This window comes from Lutra lutra, chromosome 8, assembly GCF_902655055.1.
Source record: "Lutra lutra chromosome 8, mLutLut1.2, whole genome shotgun sequence".
NCBI classification, from domain to species: domain Eukaryota; kingdom Metazoa; phylum Chordata; class Mammalia; order Carnivora; family Mustelidae; genus Lutra; species Lutra lutra.
Window position 1 is genome coordinate 105,643,515 of NC_062285.1, and position 17,532 is coordinate 105,661,046.

At 34.2% G+C, this 17,532-nt stretch overlaps 1 protein-coding gene across 1 annotated transcript in view; it reads right to left on the bottom strand.

Annotated features, from left to right (window-relative positions):
* The window catches only part of PPP1R12A (protein phosphatase 1 regulatory subunit 12A), a 147,164-nt gene that overhangs the window by 40,914 nt on the left and 88,718 nt on the right, over positions 1-17,532 (bottom strand). The window contains 6 exon segments of the mRNA XM_047739768.1: positions 1,254-1,430; positions 1,828-1,995; positions 2,919-3,023; positions 3,453-3,547; positions 6,037-6,252; positions 13,641-13,762. Of these exon segments, the coding sequence (XP_047595724.1) occupies positions 1,254-1,430; positions 1,828-1,995; positions 2,919-3,023; positions 3,453-3,547; positions 6,037-6,252; positions 13,641-13,762 (883 nt within the window).

The window sequence follows — 17,532 nt, forward strand, 5'->3', positions numbered from 1 at the left end:
CTTAAATTAGAAAAATGAAGAATTAAATCATGGTATGACCTATACTAGTATTCAAATCACAAAATGTTAACTTCTTATAATGGTTTCATCATAAAAATAGAAATAAGACATAAACATATTGGTAGAAAATAAAGATGCAATGATAGAAAGGAAAATATTTTAACGTTAAAAATTTAATGTCTTGTTACTTTTCATATATTCACCACAAATATTACTGCAAGGATATTAATACTTACTACAGGCCATGCACTTTGCTAGGCACCAGAGATAAAGACTGCATACGAATAATACATGGCAGAAATAAGACAAAGTTAATCTGGTTGGTATTTTTGTTAAAAAAAGAAAAATACCAGTTATGTAGCTAATTTAATTTCACAAAAATAAAATGTAGAAAAGGTGCATTTCATTTCTAAAGACTTTTGTTTTCTAAAGAGGAAAAACAAAATTCAAAGCTAGGAACTATGCATGATAGCAGAAAAAAATAGCTGACTGATTATCCTGTAACCTTGGGCTTCACTTTAGTTCTCACACTAATTATATAAAAGTGGAAAAGTCCCTTAATATCTCTGGGTTTTAGTTTCCTTCTGTAAAGCAAGGCTATCACATCTAAGTTCCTTTCCACATTTGTGATTCCACACCAATTAGCAGCAGCAGGAAAAAGTAAAGCAATGCTCTTAACATATAAGCACATAAATTCATAAACTGTTGAAGAAATTTAATCAATGAGTGCCTTTTATGTGCCAGAATGTACTCAATGTACTTAAAAATTACTTGGCTTACATGTATGCCTAAGAAACCTTTCTTCAAGAGAATCTTAAAATGAAAGTCTCAAAATAACAAGAATAGTTAACATCCATTCAAAATTTTTAATAATGGGAGAAACAGAGAAGAATGAAAATCTGTTTTTGTCAGATCTAGTCTTCCATGAATCTGACTGGGTATGCTTAGATCTTCATCACAAAAACATCTTGAATGAAAAACAACCATTAAAAAAAATGAAGACGGCTAAGAAGACCAGTGTCTGGCCTCACTGGCTTGAAATGAAACATCAATTCTGTCAGAGGGAGTCACCAAGCCTAAATGCTAATAACTGCCCATTACATCAATCTACACAGTTCTGAGATGATATAGGTTATTTTATTTATTAATCTACTCAAGAGATGGTCACCAACCTGCCAAGATTAAAAAGCAAAACAAACAACTTTCATCACTGGGCAAGATAGATCAGCAGTCCTGTGAGGACCTTTACACACCTGCGTCTCTCCCTGACCTCTGATGTGGAGGAGACAGTGCCAGCAGTAGTTGTAGTCAGGGTTGTGGTTGAGGCTGCAGCATTTACAACAGTTGGAGCAACAGGGATGGTCAATGCCGTAGGAACACTGTCCTTTTCTTTTTCAGTACTATCCTCAGCCCACAAACGATTTGAGGTACTATCGCATCATAAGCAGCAACACAAAAAGAGAAAAGGAAAACAGCTAAACAATGAAAGCACTTTCTAGCAGCTCAAACAGGTGACTATAGGGATGGATTTTTTAAAACACAAGGCAAGACATCTTTCAGCTATGAACCAAAAAGCTCACCCAGAGCTGTCAAAGGAGAAATTTACTTAATTTTAAACAGCCTGATTCAAAGAAAGTTAATAATTCAGGAACTTAATTTTTTTCCCCAGACATGCGTTAATTGCCTCTTTTTGGAACCAATTTTGATTGTAAATAATTTTAATGAGGTAAATGAAAAAATCCAGAGCCCCACAATCTTCTAAACAAAAATGCATGCACATACATAAGCACACAGTAGGCCTGAACACAAAATGTATCTGTGACTCACCTGCTTTGTGTGCCTGCTGAGGAAGAACCCGTTGTAATCTTTGTAGTAGTGCTTGTGCTGGAAAGCAGGCTTTTCTGAAGCCCAGCTGCAGAGGTAACTGTTGGTGTTGATGTGGTGCTTGGAACACTAGAACTAATCAAATCATCTGGTCTTCTACCAAAGGAGCAACTAAAGGAAAGAGTCATATCTATATAGGATGTGTTTGTATGTGTATTCTATAGTTAATGTCTATATATTATACAGATTCACAAGGCTAGAAAAAATCTAAAATACTGTGTTCCTAAATACACCACCGGCTCCAGCACCAAGAGTTGCATCTACAACTTGCTAGGAGTCTGGATGTTTTCACTAATTTGGTAGTGTATCATTTTACTGCCTCCCCCCTCCCTCAACAGGACTCAAAGATGATCTGATCTGGTATTTTCCATTCCTGGACTGTTACACACCATATGGTCATGTCAGGCTGGGTCTGAGAAAAACACTTAGGTTTGGTTTTATTCAGGGAAAGTGAAGATAGACCTTTTTGAAGAAAAGTGTTTCAGCAATGAGTCACATCCTTAAGTAGTGACCCAGGACTATATTATACTTGTTCATCTTTTCTTCTTCTTTTTGGTTGTTTTTAGCAGAGAAAAGATTTAAAGTCTCCCCCCACCCCATGTGATTTTATTACCAACATTTTGATTCAAGACATTTCCGTATCTCTGAGTTCTAAGAAAAGTAGAAACTTCCAGGTCACTAATTAATGACCAGGTCAATGAAGACACTAATCTATTCAACTGCTGTAGTTAATTATATAAGGAGTTCCTTCTAAACATGCTACAATCTAAAAGGTACTTCCTAATATAGCAAATCTAATGAAATATATATATATATATATATATATATATATATATATATATATATGGCATAAGTAGAAGCAAATTTTCACCCATCTTTAAATATATATTCTGGGTCTTTAAATGATGTTTTATTTAAACAAAAGATGTATTTATAAAAGCACATATTTTTATAACGATACTAAATTGAGGGCCCCCCCAAAACTGCCTCATATTTTTATAAAAGTCAAGAATGTTATTCAAGAATTATGTTACCTTTTATGATAAGTTGATCCTTCATTAACTGAACTATTCTTTTTGAGATCATCTTCCCATTTTCTTCTTGTATAGGAACTACTTGTACGCAAACTTGAAGAATCTCTGTAAAAAAAGAACATCCTTCAAGTTCTGGTATATAATTTTAAAATAGGTTAAAAAAGCTGTGTATTAATAAACATTAGTAGAAGCAGAAACAGTAAAATCCCTTGGGAAAGCACTTTGGGATATTACTGAAAGTAATTCTGGTTCTAAGATTCTATTCCTCGGGTATAATCCTAATTACAAGGGGGGAAATTAAGATGTTTACAAAAGGTTTACTTATGATCACAAAATACAGGGAGGGTATGGGGAGGAGAGAGAATCCCAGGCAGGGGCTGTCTAGCACGGAGCCTGACATGGGGCTCAATCTCACAACCCTGAGATCCTGACCTGAGCTGAAATCAAGAGCTGGATGCTTAACTGACTGAGTCACCCAGGCATCCCAATAAAGATTTCACACTAAAAACATACAGCAAATCATAATAAATTCACCTGTTTTCTTTCTCTTCAATATCAGATGTACTGGCTAGTCGTCTTGGTATTGTAGGTGCAACATATGCAAGTCTAGTTCCTTTACTATCTTTCTCCTACACAAAAGGAAAAAAAATGAGTAAAAATAAATCTGTGTGATGATTATAAGAGCTGCTAAAAGTATTAAGGAAGAGTATTCAACAATGTACATAATATAGCCATCACAGTTTTACTTTATAGTATTCTTCCAAGTTCCTAGCTATATTCTAAAATTAATGTCTATCAACAATACTATAAACACTAAAGGACAGCCTGTTTAAAATAATTTTCTTTCTCCTTTCATCTAAAATTAGACAATATTTTAATACATGGGAAAAAATCCCTCCACATTTTAATGACTTTTTCTAAAACTTCTATAGCAGGTTATATAAGGTAACAGAGTATGATAAAGTAAAATATTATTATTTTTCCTAAAGAAATAAATCTCAAAAATGGTGACTGGTAGTGCCAGTTATTTTTTATGTAAGTTATTTACTACTTTGATGTAATATTAAAATATTCAGAACAAAAATTACTTAAAATTATATTTATCCAAATCTGGGTGAGACTGTAGTAGCAAGGGCATCTGATATGTTCCCACTATAATGGCAGCCAAGTACTTGGAAAAGAACAGGCCAGTCAATTCATACAAAATAAAAAACATTAAAATTACTTGATGAGAAGTTCCATTTCTGAATTTCTGATACAAAAGAAATACTTTTATTTTTATTTTTTTTTTTTTTAAAGATTTATTTATTTATTTATTTGACAGAGAGAGATCACAAGCAGGCAGAGAGGCAGGCAGAGAGAGAGGAGGAAGCAGGCTCCCTGCTGAGCAGAAAGCCCGATGTGGGGCTCGATCCCAGGACTCCGAGATCATGACCTGAGCCGAAGGCAGCGGCTCAACCCACTGAGCCACCCAGGCGCCCCAAAAGAAATACTTTTAAATAGGGGAAGGAAACTATATGGAAAAAAGTCCAAGCACTAAAAATGCAATAGAGAATAGATAATCCTGCTATATAAAATATCACTGAATGAACTGTGGTATATTCTATTTGATGTTATTTATAATTTAGTATTACCTTTCCAAATATAGTTATTAAAACTACTCATCAGAAGGAGATGTCTTTTGATATGAAAAAGCAGATAAAAAAACTGCAGATACTGGATAAAAGCAACCTAGGAGTATAATTACCTTCTGGAATAACTAAATTCTAGAATGAATGCCCTTAATATATTTTATTGTAAGCTCTCAAGTAGGATAAAGCATTAGAGTATAATCTCATAATTGATTTTTTTGGCAAAACACATCTGATTTTCCCAATACTTATAGAGGCACACTTCATTTTATTCACTAACAGATATTGTGGCTTTTACAAATTGAAATTTGTTAAAACCCTGCATCAAAACAAGTATATCCTAGCCATTTTCCAAAAGCATTTGCTCCCTTTGTGTCTCTGTGGTCCACATTCGGTGATTCCAACAATATTTCCAAAATATTACATATTTTTAAAGAGTTTTATTTAGGGGTGCCTGGTGGCTCAGTGGGTTGAGGCCGCTGCCTTCGGCTCAGGTCATGATCCCAGGGTCCTGGGATCGAGCCCCTCATGGGCTCTCTGCTCGGGAGGGATCCTGCTTCCCCCCTCTCTCTCTCTGCCTGCCTCTCTGCCTACTTGTGATCTCTCTGTCAAATAAATAAAATCTTTAAAAAAAAAAGATTTTATTTATTTGACAGAGAGATCACAAGTAGACAGAGAGGCAGGCAGGGGGGTGGGGGGGGGAAGCAGGCTCCCTGCTGAGCAGAGAGCCCTATGTGGGGCTCGATCCCAGGACCCTGGGATCATGACCTGAGCCGAAGGCAGAGGCTTTAACCCACTGAGCCACCCAGGCGCCCCTTCAATATTTTTTTTTTAAAGATTTATTTTTTTCATTTGAAAGAGAGAGAGCACACGCAAGCAGAGGGAGGGGCAGAAGGAGAGAGAGAATCTCAAGCAGACTCTGCACTGAGTAAAGAGCCCAATGAGGGGCTTTATCTCACGACCCAGAGATCATAACTGAGCCAACAACAAGAGTCAAGACACTTAACCGAATGAGATGCTCAGATGGCCTCAAGCTTTTTCATTATTATTACATGTGGTACAGTGATCTGCGTTCAGTGATTATAAGCTGCTGAAAGTTCAGATTAGGGTTAATATTTTTTAGCAATAAAGTATTTTTTAATTAAGGTATGTATATTTTCTTTAGATCTAATGCTACTGCACACTTAAAGAGACTATAGTATAAGTATACCTTTTATATACAGTAGGAAACAAAAAAAATCATTTGACTTGCTTTATTACAGTGGTCTGGAGTTAAACCCACAATCTCTCTGACACGTGCCTGTAATTCCATACTGGTACCTGTTTAAGGTACTTATATTTATATTATCATGTAATTCATTAAGTCAGGTGAGTTAAGTTGATATACAGATCTAATAATGATACACAGTAGAAAATCCATCAGATTTGAGTTCCTAGAAAAAAAATTATTACAGTTTTATTAGAAACCAGATTAGGAAATAGAGTACCTTTTCTTTATTATCCAAAGAGGAGGAAAGCCTAGGACTTGAAGCTGAACGCATCACACCTGCGGTGTCTTTGTCTTTCTGAGCCTCTTTAGATGCCGTGATTTCTGCAAGTGCGCCATAACTGCCAGTCTTTCTAAGTCCTAACCTCCAGGATGCAGGAGACTCATCCTTTCTCTCTTCTTCTTTGGGAGAACTTTTGTGGCTGAGGTTGGGAAACTGTTTTTATTTTATTTTAAAGAAAAGGAAAAAAATATTAGACTGATCAATCCTTAAACTGGAAATGACAAGTTTACAGGTATACGTCTATCAAATTATAGTTAAAATTTCAGGAGAAACACTAAGTAGGTTAATGTCTTAGTAAAAAATTTAAAGATCTAAAACTGGGGGAAAAAAAAAGAACTACCTTTCCAAAAGTTAGATTTAATAAAACACACTCCACACTTTATATCACACAGAAAAATTATGATGCAAATACAGAGAACAAAAATGAGCACACCATAAGGACTTTAAAACCATGCATCTTTGGAACCAATACTCATATTAAGCTTGTTATGTTGTAACCTAATATAAATCCTTGCACATAGAAATGCCTCACCATAGATTTTTCACCCTTATTGGGCACAAGAACAATGCCAGTTTTGCGCAAGCCCTGCCTCCATGATGCAGGATCTACTGATTCCACCACAGGCATGATAGGAGCAATGAAATCATACTAAAGCCAATTAAAATAAGACAGGTAAAGAGATAAAGATTGAAAGCATAAGAACAGAAAAGGAAGTTATGAACAAAACACATTTAAAAAGAAGATTTTTACAACAAATTAAAGCCCAGTAACTGGGTAATGATCCAATCTTAGAAGTCACTGGGAACAAATTCTAGTTTTAGCATGAGAGAGATTCTGAAGGAATCTAATAAAGAAATTTCCAAAATAGTTAAAGGCACATGGAGCAGGTAATGTTACAGTATATGAATGAACAAACTTATTGCACCCGAATTTTGTTTTTATTCATTTATATACTTAGGTCAAAAATTTTTTAATCCAGCATAATCAATAAAAAGTAACAGCTGACATACCTTCCACTTACAACATTTATTTCAGTAATATTTTTAATATCATAGCCTTCAACTATTTGATTTTACCACAAAATATTATTTTATACATTTCAACTCAAAATTAATTTTTTATACAAATACTTATTTCATTTTCAAGGCTTTCCAAAAGCGATAAAAACGAAACATTTGTTATATTTAACTGTTCATTTCAACTCACAAAGTTTAAATATTTAACCACAGTTAAGAATAGATGGGTGAATATAGCAACTAACTAGTTCCTTTAAGTACAGGATATGGGTAATTAAAAAAAAAAAACAAAACACTTTCCCCCATATTTATTTCCAAAGTTTGCTACAATTAGCAGTTTAGCAGTTTAAGAGAGCTTGTTAAAGTACCCAGGATGTCAGAGGGCTACTTCAGAGACAAAACTATCATGTGAGATACCTCTGGTACCTCCAGTAAGTAATTCCTATCATTAGGGTCAAAATATAGACTCATGATATACAACATTCCCCAGTACCCAAAATGTGTGCTGAAGCCCTAGGGTGCCAGAATAAAATCACAAGGGCACTGTGGGATATTTTAAAGTTTTAAGAGAAAGCAGTGACACCTGTTGGACACCACACAAACTGCCATTGTTAACTTACTTGCACTTAACTACTTAATAAAGGAAACAAAGAGGTCCTTCTTTTGGCCAAGAGGCACTGTGAAAAAAATTAATAAAACATTAAACGTTCCACTGACTGAGAAATTTCATCCAAGGACTTTTGTAACATTTTATACAATAATACAGGTACTTGATGATCAGTTATTGATTTCTGAGTCTCAAGTTGTAGCATCCAAGAACAGAGGTTAGCAAACTTTTCTGTAAAGGACCAGATTGTGAATTTTAGGCTTGCAAACCACAGTCTCTGTTCTAACTATTCATCTATACTGTTGGACCACAGTTGCCACAGGTAATACATAAGTGAATGAATGTGGCTGTTCTAAAGAACTTTATTTAGGTACATTGAAATTTTATTTGTGTCACAAAATATTCTTTTGATTTTCCCAACCATTTAAAAATATTAAAACCATTCTAACATGTGGGCTGTACAAAAACAGGTAGTAGGCCAGCTTCGTTCCACAGACCATGGTTTGCTAATCCCTAACCTACAACCTCCCCAAAACTGGAAATAAAGTTATTTCTCCATGATAAATAGGTAACCTAACATTTACTGAATGGTACAAGAAAAGCTAACATTTAACAGATGTTTGCTCCTGTCAGGCCCTAAGCTTAAAAGTCCTTCACGTGGGTTATCTCATTCGATTCTTACAACCACCCAGTGAAATGCTATTATTACTGCTATTTTAGAGTTGAGAAAAATGAGGGAGAATTAACAATTTTGAAGTGGACATTTGTTGCATTGTAATTACTGATCTCTCTCCATTCTGCCTAATGTGAATTGGATTTATTGGTTTATGTGTTTCAAAGCTCCTTTCAATTTTACTTGGCCTATAAATGAACATATCTGAAATACTCAACTATACCCACTCCCTGAAACTCTTCTTTTGATGTCTGTAAACAGTTTTGACTGTTTAGTCTGTTCTTTCTTACTCCCCTCCGTCTTAGTCTTCTTGATGTTGTTAGCACAGTCCTGAAACATAAGCATCTCAAGACTCTGTTCTCAGATCTCCTTTCTTCCTCTGAGGGCTGGAAATAGGGTCTTCTATACTTCCTAACGTTAAATATTAACAGTGCTCACTTATTCTTCAAATTTGTTATCTCTAATTTAGTCTGACTCCTAAATTCCCAGTCCTGAATTTCTATTTACCTAGAGAATGAACTATCTAGAACACAATTAGAACCTTAAACTCAACATATTTAAAATCAAACACCTGTATTTCCAAACCAGCTCTCCCTCAGTTCCCTATTTGTTAGTAGCACCAATAAATTTCTTCTCTTCCCCATATTTGAAACTTCTTATTCATCTCCCCCCATTTATAAATTAGGTGCCAAGTCTTGAATCTCCTGTCCTTTGTAAGACCACTGCCACTTCTCTAGTCTATCATCTTAGGCAACTTCAGTAACTTTCTAGTCAATCTTCTCTCAACTAGCCTCCCTTCAAATATACCTGTTCGTTGCTGCCAAAATAATATTCTATAAAGAATAATTCTCTCATGGCCTTGTTCAAACATTTTCTAGTTCTCTACTGTTCATCAAATTATAAAAATGTTACCATAGAAATGAAGACATTCCATAATTTGTCTTTACTTTTCCTGTTTCACTTTGTATATGTACCCTATAAATCAAACTACACAACTTATTTTCCCTGCAAATATTTCACAGTATCCCTACTTTGTTTACATTATTTCTCTTCTCTTCCTTTCAGTAAACTGTACAAACTCTCCTTCTCTGTTAGTTGAAATACTACCTACGCATTTAAGATTTATCTTAAATGTTCTAATTGTATTACCTCAAAAAACATGATCTCTTCCATTTCTTTTTCAAGATTTATTTATTTATGTGAGAGAGAGAGAAAGAGAGAGAGAGTGCATGGCAGGGGAAGGGGCCGAGGGAAAGAAGGAGTCCAAGCAGACTGCACTGAGCACAAATCCCAATGTGGGACTTCATCTCACAACCCTTAGACCATGACCTGAGCTGAAACCAAGTCACACTCAACTGATTGCACCACCCAGGCACCCCTCTCTTCCATTTTTAAACAATCATTCTATATTTGTACACTTTTATTTGCATACATCATATGGCCACAGTACATAGTTTATTAAATAATTATTACATTTAATAATTGGATCCAATTAACCAAAACACTTAATTCTAAGAAAATGATGAATTTCTACCATCTAATAAATACAGCTTACACTTACCAGAATTTATGTGCATACAGCAAAATAGGTAATCTTTTTCAGAGATTCCAACAATATTTATTTTGATTAAAGAAAGGTATATAAACTCACTGTTAAAACTTTAAAGTTTACTTATTATTATTTTTTAATAATCTTTACACCAATTGCAGGGTTTAAACTCATGACCCCGAGATCAAGAGTTGCATGCTCTCCTGACTGAGCCAGCCAGGTACCCCTACTGTTAAATTTTTATTTTATTTTACTTTATTTTATCTTATTTATTTATTTTTAAAGATTTTATTTATCTGACAAAGAGAGAGACAGCAAGAGAGGGAACACAAGGAGGGGGAGAAGGAAATCTGGATACGGGGCTCTATCCCAGGACCCTGGGGATCATGACCTGAGCTGAAGGCAGACACGTAACAACCGAGCCACCAAGGCACCCCTAAAATTTTAAATCATAAAACCAAACTGATAGTTTTATAGGAAACATCTCCACAAATCACAGGCCTGGTCTCTCTTTAATTTTAGCTGAAGAGTTAAGAACTTAATGTAATATCATTTAAAGGGAAGATATCTATGTTTTTCTGTAGCTACCCTGAATTATTAGAGAATATAAATGGTATTTAATACTGTTTTAGAGCTACCTGTTTTGTGATCTATTTCTTGCTGTGTGTGCACGTGTTTTTTTTTTCTTTTTAATTTTTAAAAAATATTTTGCTTATTTATTTGACAGAGAGAGCACAAGCAGGGTGAGTGGCAGGCAGAGGAAGAGGGAGAAGCAGGCTACCCACTTGGCAAGGAGCCCAACGTGGGACTCGATCCCAGGACCCTGAGATCATGAGCTGAGCTAAAATCAGTTTAAATGACTGAGCCACGCAGACGCCCCCGTGTGTGTATTTCTATTAGTTTACGCACTGGTGGTGAAGCAAGAGAACTTAAGATACCTTTGTCTAAATATCAAAACCGAGTAGTGAGTGGAACCTAAAAACAGAACTCTTTTTTTTTTTTTTTAGATTTTATTTATTTATTTGACAGACAGAAATCACAAGTAGGCAGAAAGGCAGGCAGAGAGAGAGAGGGGGGGAAGCAGGCTCCCTGCTCAGCAGGGGGCCCGATGCGGGGCTCGATCCCATGACTCTGAGATCATGACCTGAGCCGAAGGCAGAGGCTTAACCCACTGAGCCACCCAGGCGCCCCTAAAAACAGAACTCTTAACTATGAAATCTTTTAACATGCGTTTAAAGATTCAGCTAAGGAAATTCATCTGTGAAGTCCATAAGTTAAAGGAAAATTCACATTATCCCTAATTGAAACTAACTTAGAAAACATTAAAATGCTATATTAACATAAGAAGTATCACTGAACATAACAGGTTTTAAAAGTCATACAAAATAAGTAAGATTACTCTATCCATTAAAATAATACTTCAAATTATCTGTATGCCACTACTTTATTAAAATAAAATTTGGTTACAAAACCTTAAGAACAAAGACTAAAAAAATATAATCTTCAAAGTAAGTTATGATACCTGAAATTGAGAATAAAATGGGAGTTTCTAAACATGCAAAGCATAGAGGAAGATAGTTGTTATTGGATCAATTTAATAACAGAATCAGAAGTAGCTCTGAGTAAGGATTTTTATAGCAAAGAGGTTATCAGCCTAACTCTAACAGTTATTATGTTATGATTACCATAACAGTAAGTTATTATTACATTAACAATTATTAAGAGTTATTAAGAGCAATTAAGTTATTAAATTGTGGCTATGTTTGAGAAAAATGTAATTGATCAAAAGGATCAAAGTAACTGCAATTACTTGACAATAGCAGTAAAGAGACTGCTTAGCTAAATACTCAAAAGAATGACAGCCAGTTATTTGTGGCCAGATATTTCAGGGGGATGGAGCTTTTGGGGAACTTCTGATAATCCCATTAATTTTAACAGATAGTAAATCAAAAGAGCTAAAGTTTGGTACTCATTGAAGAAGTATACAAGGACTCTAGAATTAAAGTTTAAAACAGCCTATGATGACTCCAGTTATAGCATGATAATCATCGTTAACATTCTGCAGACAGATTACCCCTGGAGAGTTTCATTTTTAAGCATATATAATATAAATTACTATCATATGAACATAGGTTCTAGCTGAATTCAGGAAGCCCTCAATTCTGGAATACAGAAAGCAAGATAAATCATTCATACATTTCCCTGATATTCAAACTGTAACCAGTGAAATCCATACATTTCTACCACTAAGAACCCATATTATCACTTTCCTTAGCAAGAGTTTTAGAGGAAGATTATTACTAGCAGTATGGATTGTGAAAAACTTCTCTAGTTTATTATTCACATTTTGACCACTTTGGAGCCAAATCCAAAGATGAACAATACTGACAACATCACAGAAACACTGCAGGGATTTAAAATCAGTCCTCCAACCCATGCAAACCAAATAATGTCGGATAAGCAACAAAATAACAAGTCCAAAGGCAGAGACATGACAGTTAAGCACAATGTGCAATCCCTCAGTGGACCCTTGATTTGAAAAAACAAACAGAAAAACATTAGTAAGACAACTGAAAAAACCTTGACTATGGTTTGTATGTAATGAGCATAGATAAAAGTATTATACCAAATTTAAATATTCTAAATAGGATCATTTTATTATGGGAATGAAGGATAATGCTTTCGTATTTACGAGATATATACTCAAGTATTTAGGGGTAAAGTGTTATACTGATAGCACCCAATTCTTAAATGTTTCCACAAAAAAAGTACGTGTGTGTGTTCACAGAGAGGGAAATGAGTACGCTCATTAAAGATAAGTAAGGGTGGTGGGGAGAAGCCTTAAAAAAAAAAAAACAGTGGTATACAAAACAAAACAAAACAAAACACATGTAATGTTTAATTTGGGTTAAAAGAAGTACAGGTTCTAGAGTAGTAGGGAAAAGAAGTATCTTTAAAAAGATCAACACACTACTTGGGAAGCACTGTTTGGTGGAGAAAAGGAAGCAAAAGGACAGAGAACAAATGGGGAATAAAATAAGGGGAAAACGAAAAGAAACTGGTATTTTGAGAGCACTTAGTCACTAGCTAGCTCTTCTCTCTCTCTCTCAACCAAGGTTTATAATGCTAATTTACTTTCTCTTTTAGGTTATTATTTTTGTTTTGCCTTTTCCCTGACAGATAAGGAAGACAGCAACTTGCTCAAACGTCCTTACAATTAATAAGAGGTGGGGTCAGGAGTGATCTCTGGTTTGTCCAAAATCAGAGATCATGCTCTTACTGGCATATCACCCTTGCATGCCTCGTGCTTTGTATAGAGTTAGACAAACTAGGTTCTAGCTCTCTGACTTGTGATAGTTCTTTTTGTGCTTAACCGTGAAATTTTTATCAAAATGCGCCTTTACTTACCAGGAATAAAGGATACAAAACCCATGTTTCTCAGAAGTTCAACAGAAATTAAAAACTACCATGACCATTACCATTAGTTTTCATATGCAAACTAGTACTTTAAAAAGTATTTTTTTAAAATGAATATGGTTCAAAGGAAATCTCAGTCAAATTAAAAAAGAAAAATATATTCTTATTCTAAACCTTAAATATTTTTTGGAATAAACTATAAAAATTTAAGAACTGTCTTAATGCTTTAGTACTTAAACAGAATGTAAGTATTTTTAGCAAACACAATTTTGGCTTACCTTTTTCATAGGTGATGTGGGTGTTGCCTGACCAGATGACACAGGTGTTGTAACAGCTACAGGAGCTGCTTGTGTACTAGAAGTACTGGCATTAGTTACAGAAGCCATGGGCTTTGTCTTATCTATTACACAAACATGAAAAACGTTAAGAGTCAAGATTCAGTATGGATTGTTTCAATGTCTAGAAAAACAGTATTTTATATTCATTTTTTAAAAAGGTTTTGTTGTTCAAGTCTTTTCCATTTTTTTTTCTTTTTTAACAAGGGAATTTTTCAAGAAGTTTCCAGAAATGTCTCAGTATGTATGCTGAAATAATAGAACATGATGACATAACAAAGCGTCTAAGAATAAAAAACAAAAAACAGAATCTGATTTCCATACTTTTAACACTACAGAAATATGAAACAATTGATATTTAAAAGTTGAATGCCTGAAAACAGTGTAACCAAAAAGACTACAAGAGCTACACAATTTTTTCTAATAGATCTACAATTTACATTATTTAAAACTCATAGCTCCTCTTTATTCCAGGAAATCTAAAAAGTGCTTTTTGTCAATAATCAGTTTATATTCCTGTGAAACAAAGAGCATACTTTCTCACCCCTAAAAAATCTAAACTTAAATGAGAATATCAGCTGAATTAAGCTGAATTAATCTCTTTTCACAATGTATTAAGACAATTTCCAACTAACAATGAAGCACTGAGAAAAACGTTTAAAATATCGATGCCAAAAACATTCAGACTGTATTTGAACATATGTACAAATTTTTAAGATTTACTTATTTGAGAGAGAGTGTGCACACATGCACACATGAGTGGGAGAGGTAGAGAGAGAGAGACTCAGACTCTGTGCTGAGCGCACTCTGACATGGGGCTTGATCTCAAGATCCTGGTATGACCACCTGAGCTGAAACCAAGAGTCAGCTGCTTAACCAAATGCGTGACCCAGGTGCCCCTATATTTGATCATACAAATCAGACAGGCTTTTAGCAAAAACAGTTACCTATAAATTTAAATCTATAAATTAGCTGTAATTTATAAATGGGCCAGAAAGGCTTACTTCTCAAACGGTCAAGGATCATTTACCTAGTTTTACATTTACCTAGTTTTACCTGGTTTACCTAGTTTTAAAGTAAACATTTACCTAGTTTTAAAGTAGTCCTTTGGTTTCAAAATGAGGGAGGACAGGTATTCCTCTATACTTTGGGGAAGAAGTACAGTACTTTAAAATTCTATGAGATATTCTTTCATGATACTCATATTCATTATACCTCTCTCCTTCCCTTAAGTCAATTTTTCAAAATAACTTTCCACCTTATCATTACCATATGCCATTATACTTTATAAGTAGAAAATATTAAAACATAATTATCTTTAGGGCAAGTATGTAGTTGAATACATGTATAAATACCAAATAGTTCTGAATTTGTATTGACTCATTCGATTATATTTATGACTACGAAAATATCCACAAGATGTTAATAGGGTGAATAGCATAGGATCCCAAACTATACCAAAGGACAAAGCCAAAGTGCCACACTTAAAAATCACTATGCTCTTAGCTTTTTGAATAAACTGAATGAGCTAACCACAGTCTAATGTGCTTTATTCTCATTGTTACACAATACCTCTTTTAATTCAATAGAAGTTAAGCCTATTCGGTACAGTTAAGTACAAATCATGCATCATCTATTAGACCATCATCTTGGAAAACAGTATACCTAAATGGAGATAAGTCAATAAATGTTTATTAAATGCCTCCATATTTCAAGTACTAGGTACTGAGTCCACTGTCCTGGGTAGGTACTGAGGTATACCAGTTGATGAAAAAACAAAACATCTTTTAACTGCATAGAGCTTACAGTGTAGTACGAAAAATAAGTAACAAAAAGATAAAATTCAACAGATTTTTTTCCCCTTTTATATTCTCCTTTTTCTCTTGGTTTAAATATTTGTTTTATATTAGTGAAATCCACATATCAAAGAATGTATATGCATGAATGTATAAACATTCAGGCTTGTTTTATGAATAATAATGAAACAAATGTCAAGTGTCCACAATCCAGCTTAGCATTATTAATACTGTTAAAGCCCTTCTACTAATTTGATTTCAATGAAGAATGAAAATTTCAAGTCCTAGAGTTAAAAAAAAACCCCAAAACAAAAATACATTTCCCTTCTCATTCCTTCAACTACCTCTCAAATTTATAAATCACTCGGGAGGAAATTAAACTTTTGCTTGAGTTCTTATTTTCAGCTCATTTATAAGAAACCAGTTTGATATATAATTAAAGAAAATTCAGCAAAATCATTATTTTACATCAAATAACATCCCAAAGAAATAACCTTCCAAAAAAGTAGGTAAAGAAATAATTTAGATATTGTCAAACCAAGCTGTAGCTCTACAGGGAAACAACTGCTTTCTCAAGTTTGCCAAATAAAGTATGATAAAACCTTGGGTGATATTAGTAGAGTGAGACAGAGGGAACTAGAAACATTTACATGGATTAATTCTTGAGACAGAGTCAAATTTTCCTGGCACAAGCAACCACTAGCAACAGGAAGAACAAAATTATCATAGTACAATGCTTTAGAGAAACATTTAAAGTTAGCTTAGTAAGAAACAGCAGAGAGTGACTGGTATGGCTAAACTCCAGAGGAGGGATACAACGCAATTTGATGGCAATTAGTTCTACTTGTAGTTACAAAGCAGTACAGTTTATCAAGAAAAAAAAAAAGAAAAGAAAGAAAGAAAGAAAAGAAAAAAAAAAAAAGAACAGTACGTTTAAAGAACTATCCAGAATAGTTTAAAGAACTATTTACATCGTTTAGTCCAATTCTTATTTTTACAAGTTAAGGAAATTTCAACCAAAAGAGATTAGGAGACTAGTTTGTTAATGGCAAGACTGGCTTAATCTGAAGGCTTGTTTATTTCAAATAGTTCCCCAGTGCCTGACATGGAACAGTGAATTCTATAGAAGGGACCAATTAAGAAAATACTCGATAACAAAATCTCAGAAATTTCTGTGAGATGCTTGGATTCTTGAATTCTGCTATGTAAGTAGTAAAAGACCTGACACATTAGTTAAAAGATCTGGGTGCTAGTTCTGGCTTTCTTGTGCACATGTAGTATACTCTGATTTGTAGTGGTGTATTTTACATATTTTACGTGCATATGAATTTTATAAAATTCAACTCTACGTTAGCACTTACTACAAAGCATTGCTACATATAGTATCCATTTAAAGCAGGAAATTTCTGAGAAATCTGAGATTAGAGAAATATGAGATTAAACAAATTAACCAGAAATACAATTACACTCGTGAATCAGTCTGTGTTCTTAAACACTATGCATGCTCATTCTCATATAACATACTTTTATTATTAGAAATATTTAATTAGCAAGTCATAAAGATGAACTATAATATTCAGTGACTACTTGGTTGCTTTAGTTTCCAATTTTATCCATACTCTCACCAAGATGAAAGATGTGCTGACTCATCTGACCAGCAGTATGACAGCAATAAATTAGAAATTATATCCCTGGTGACTAGAAGATGGTCATTTACATATCTCAAAAACTCTTTGTGTTTTACCAAAAAATAATTTAGTTGTAGTGTTAATAAGCTTCAAAAAACAAAGAAATTTAAGACACAGTACCTGGCAACAAAGCTAGCCTTTATCTGTTTAACATTTCACTTTTAATGGGAAACAGATAATCACTATCTTCTTCCATGTGTGTTTATTTAGTAAACTTTAGTTTCCTGAATTTTCTTAGGGGAAATATTTTGCTGAGTGAGTAAAAATAAAATGATCCATAACTGTTGTTGTGTCTAGAGGAAATTTAGGGAGACCAAGAAATTCTAGGGCTTCATCTGTATTTACTGATGA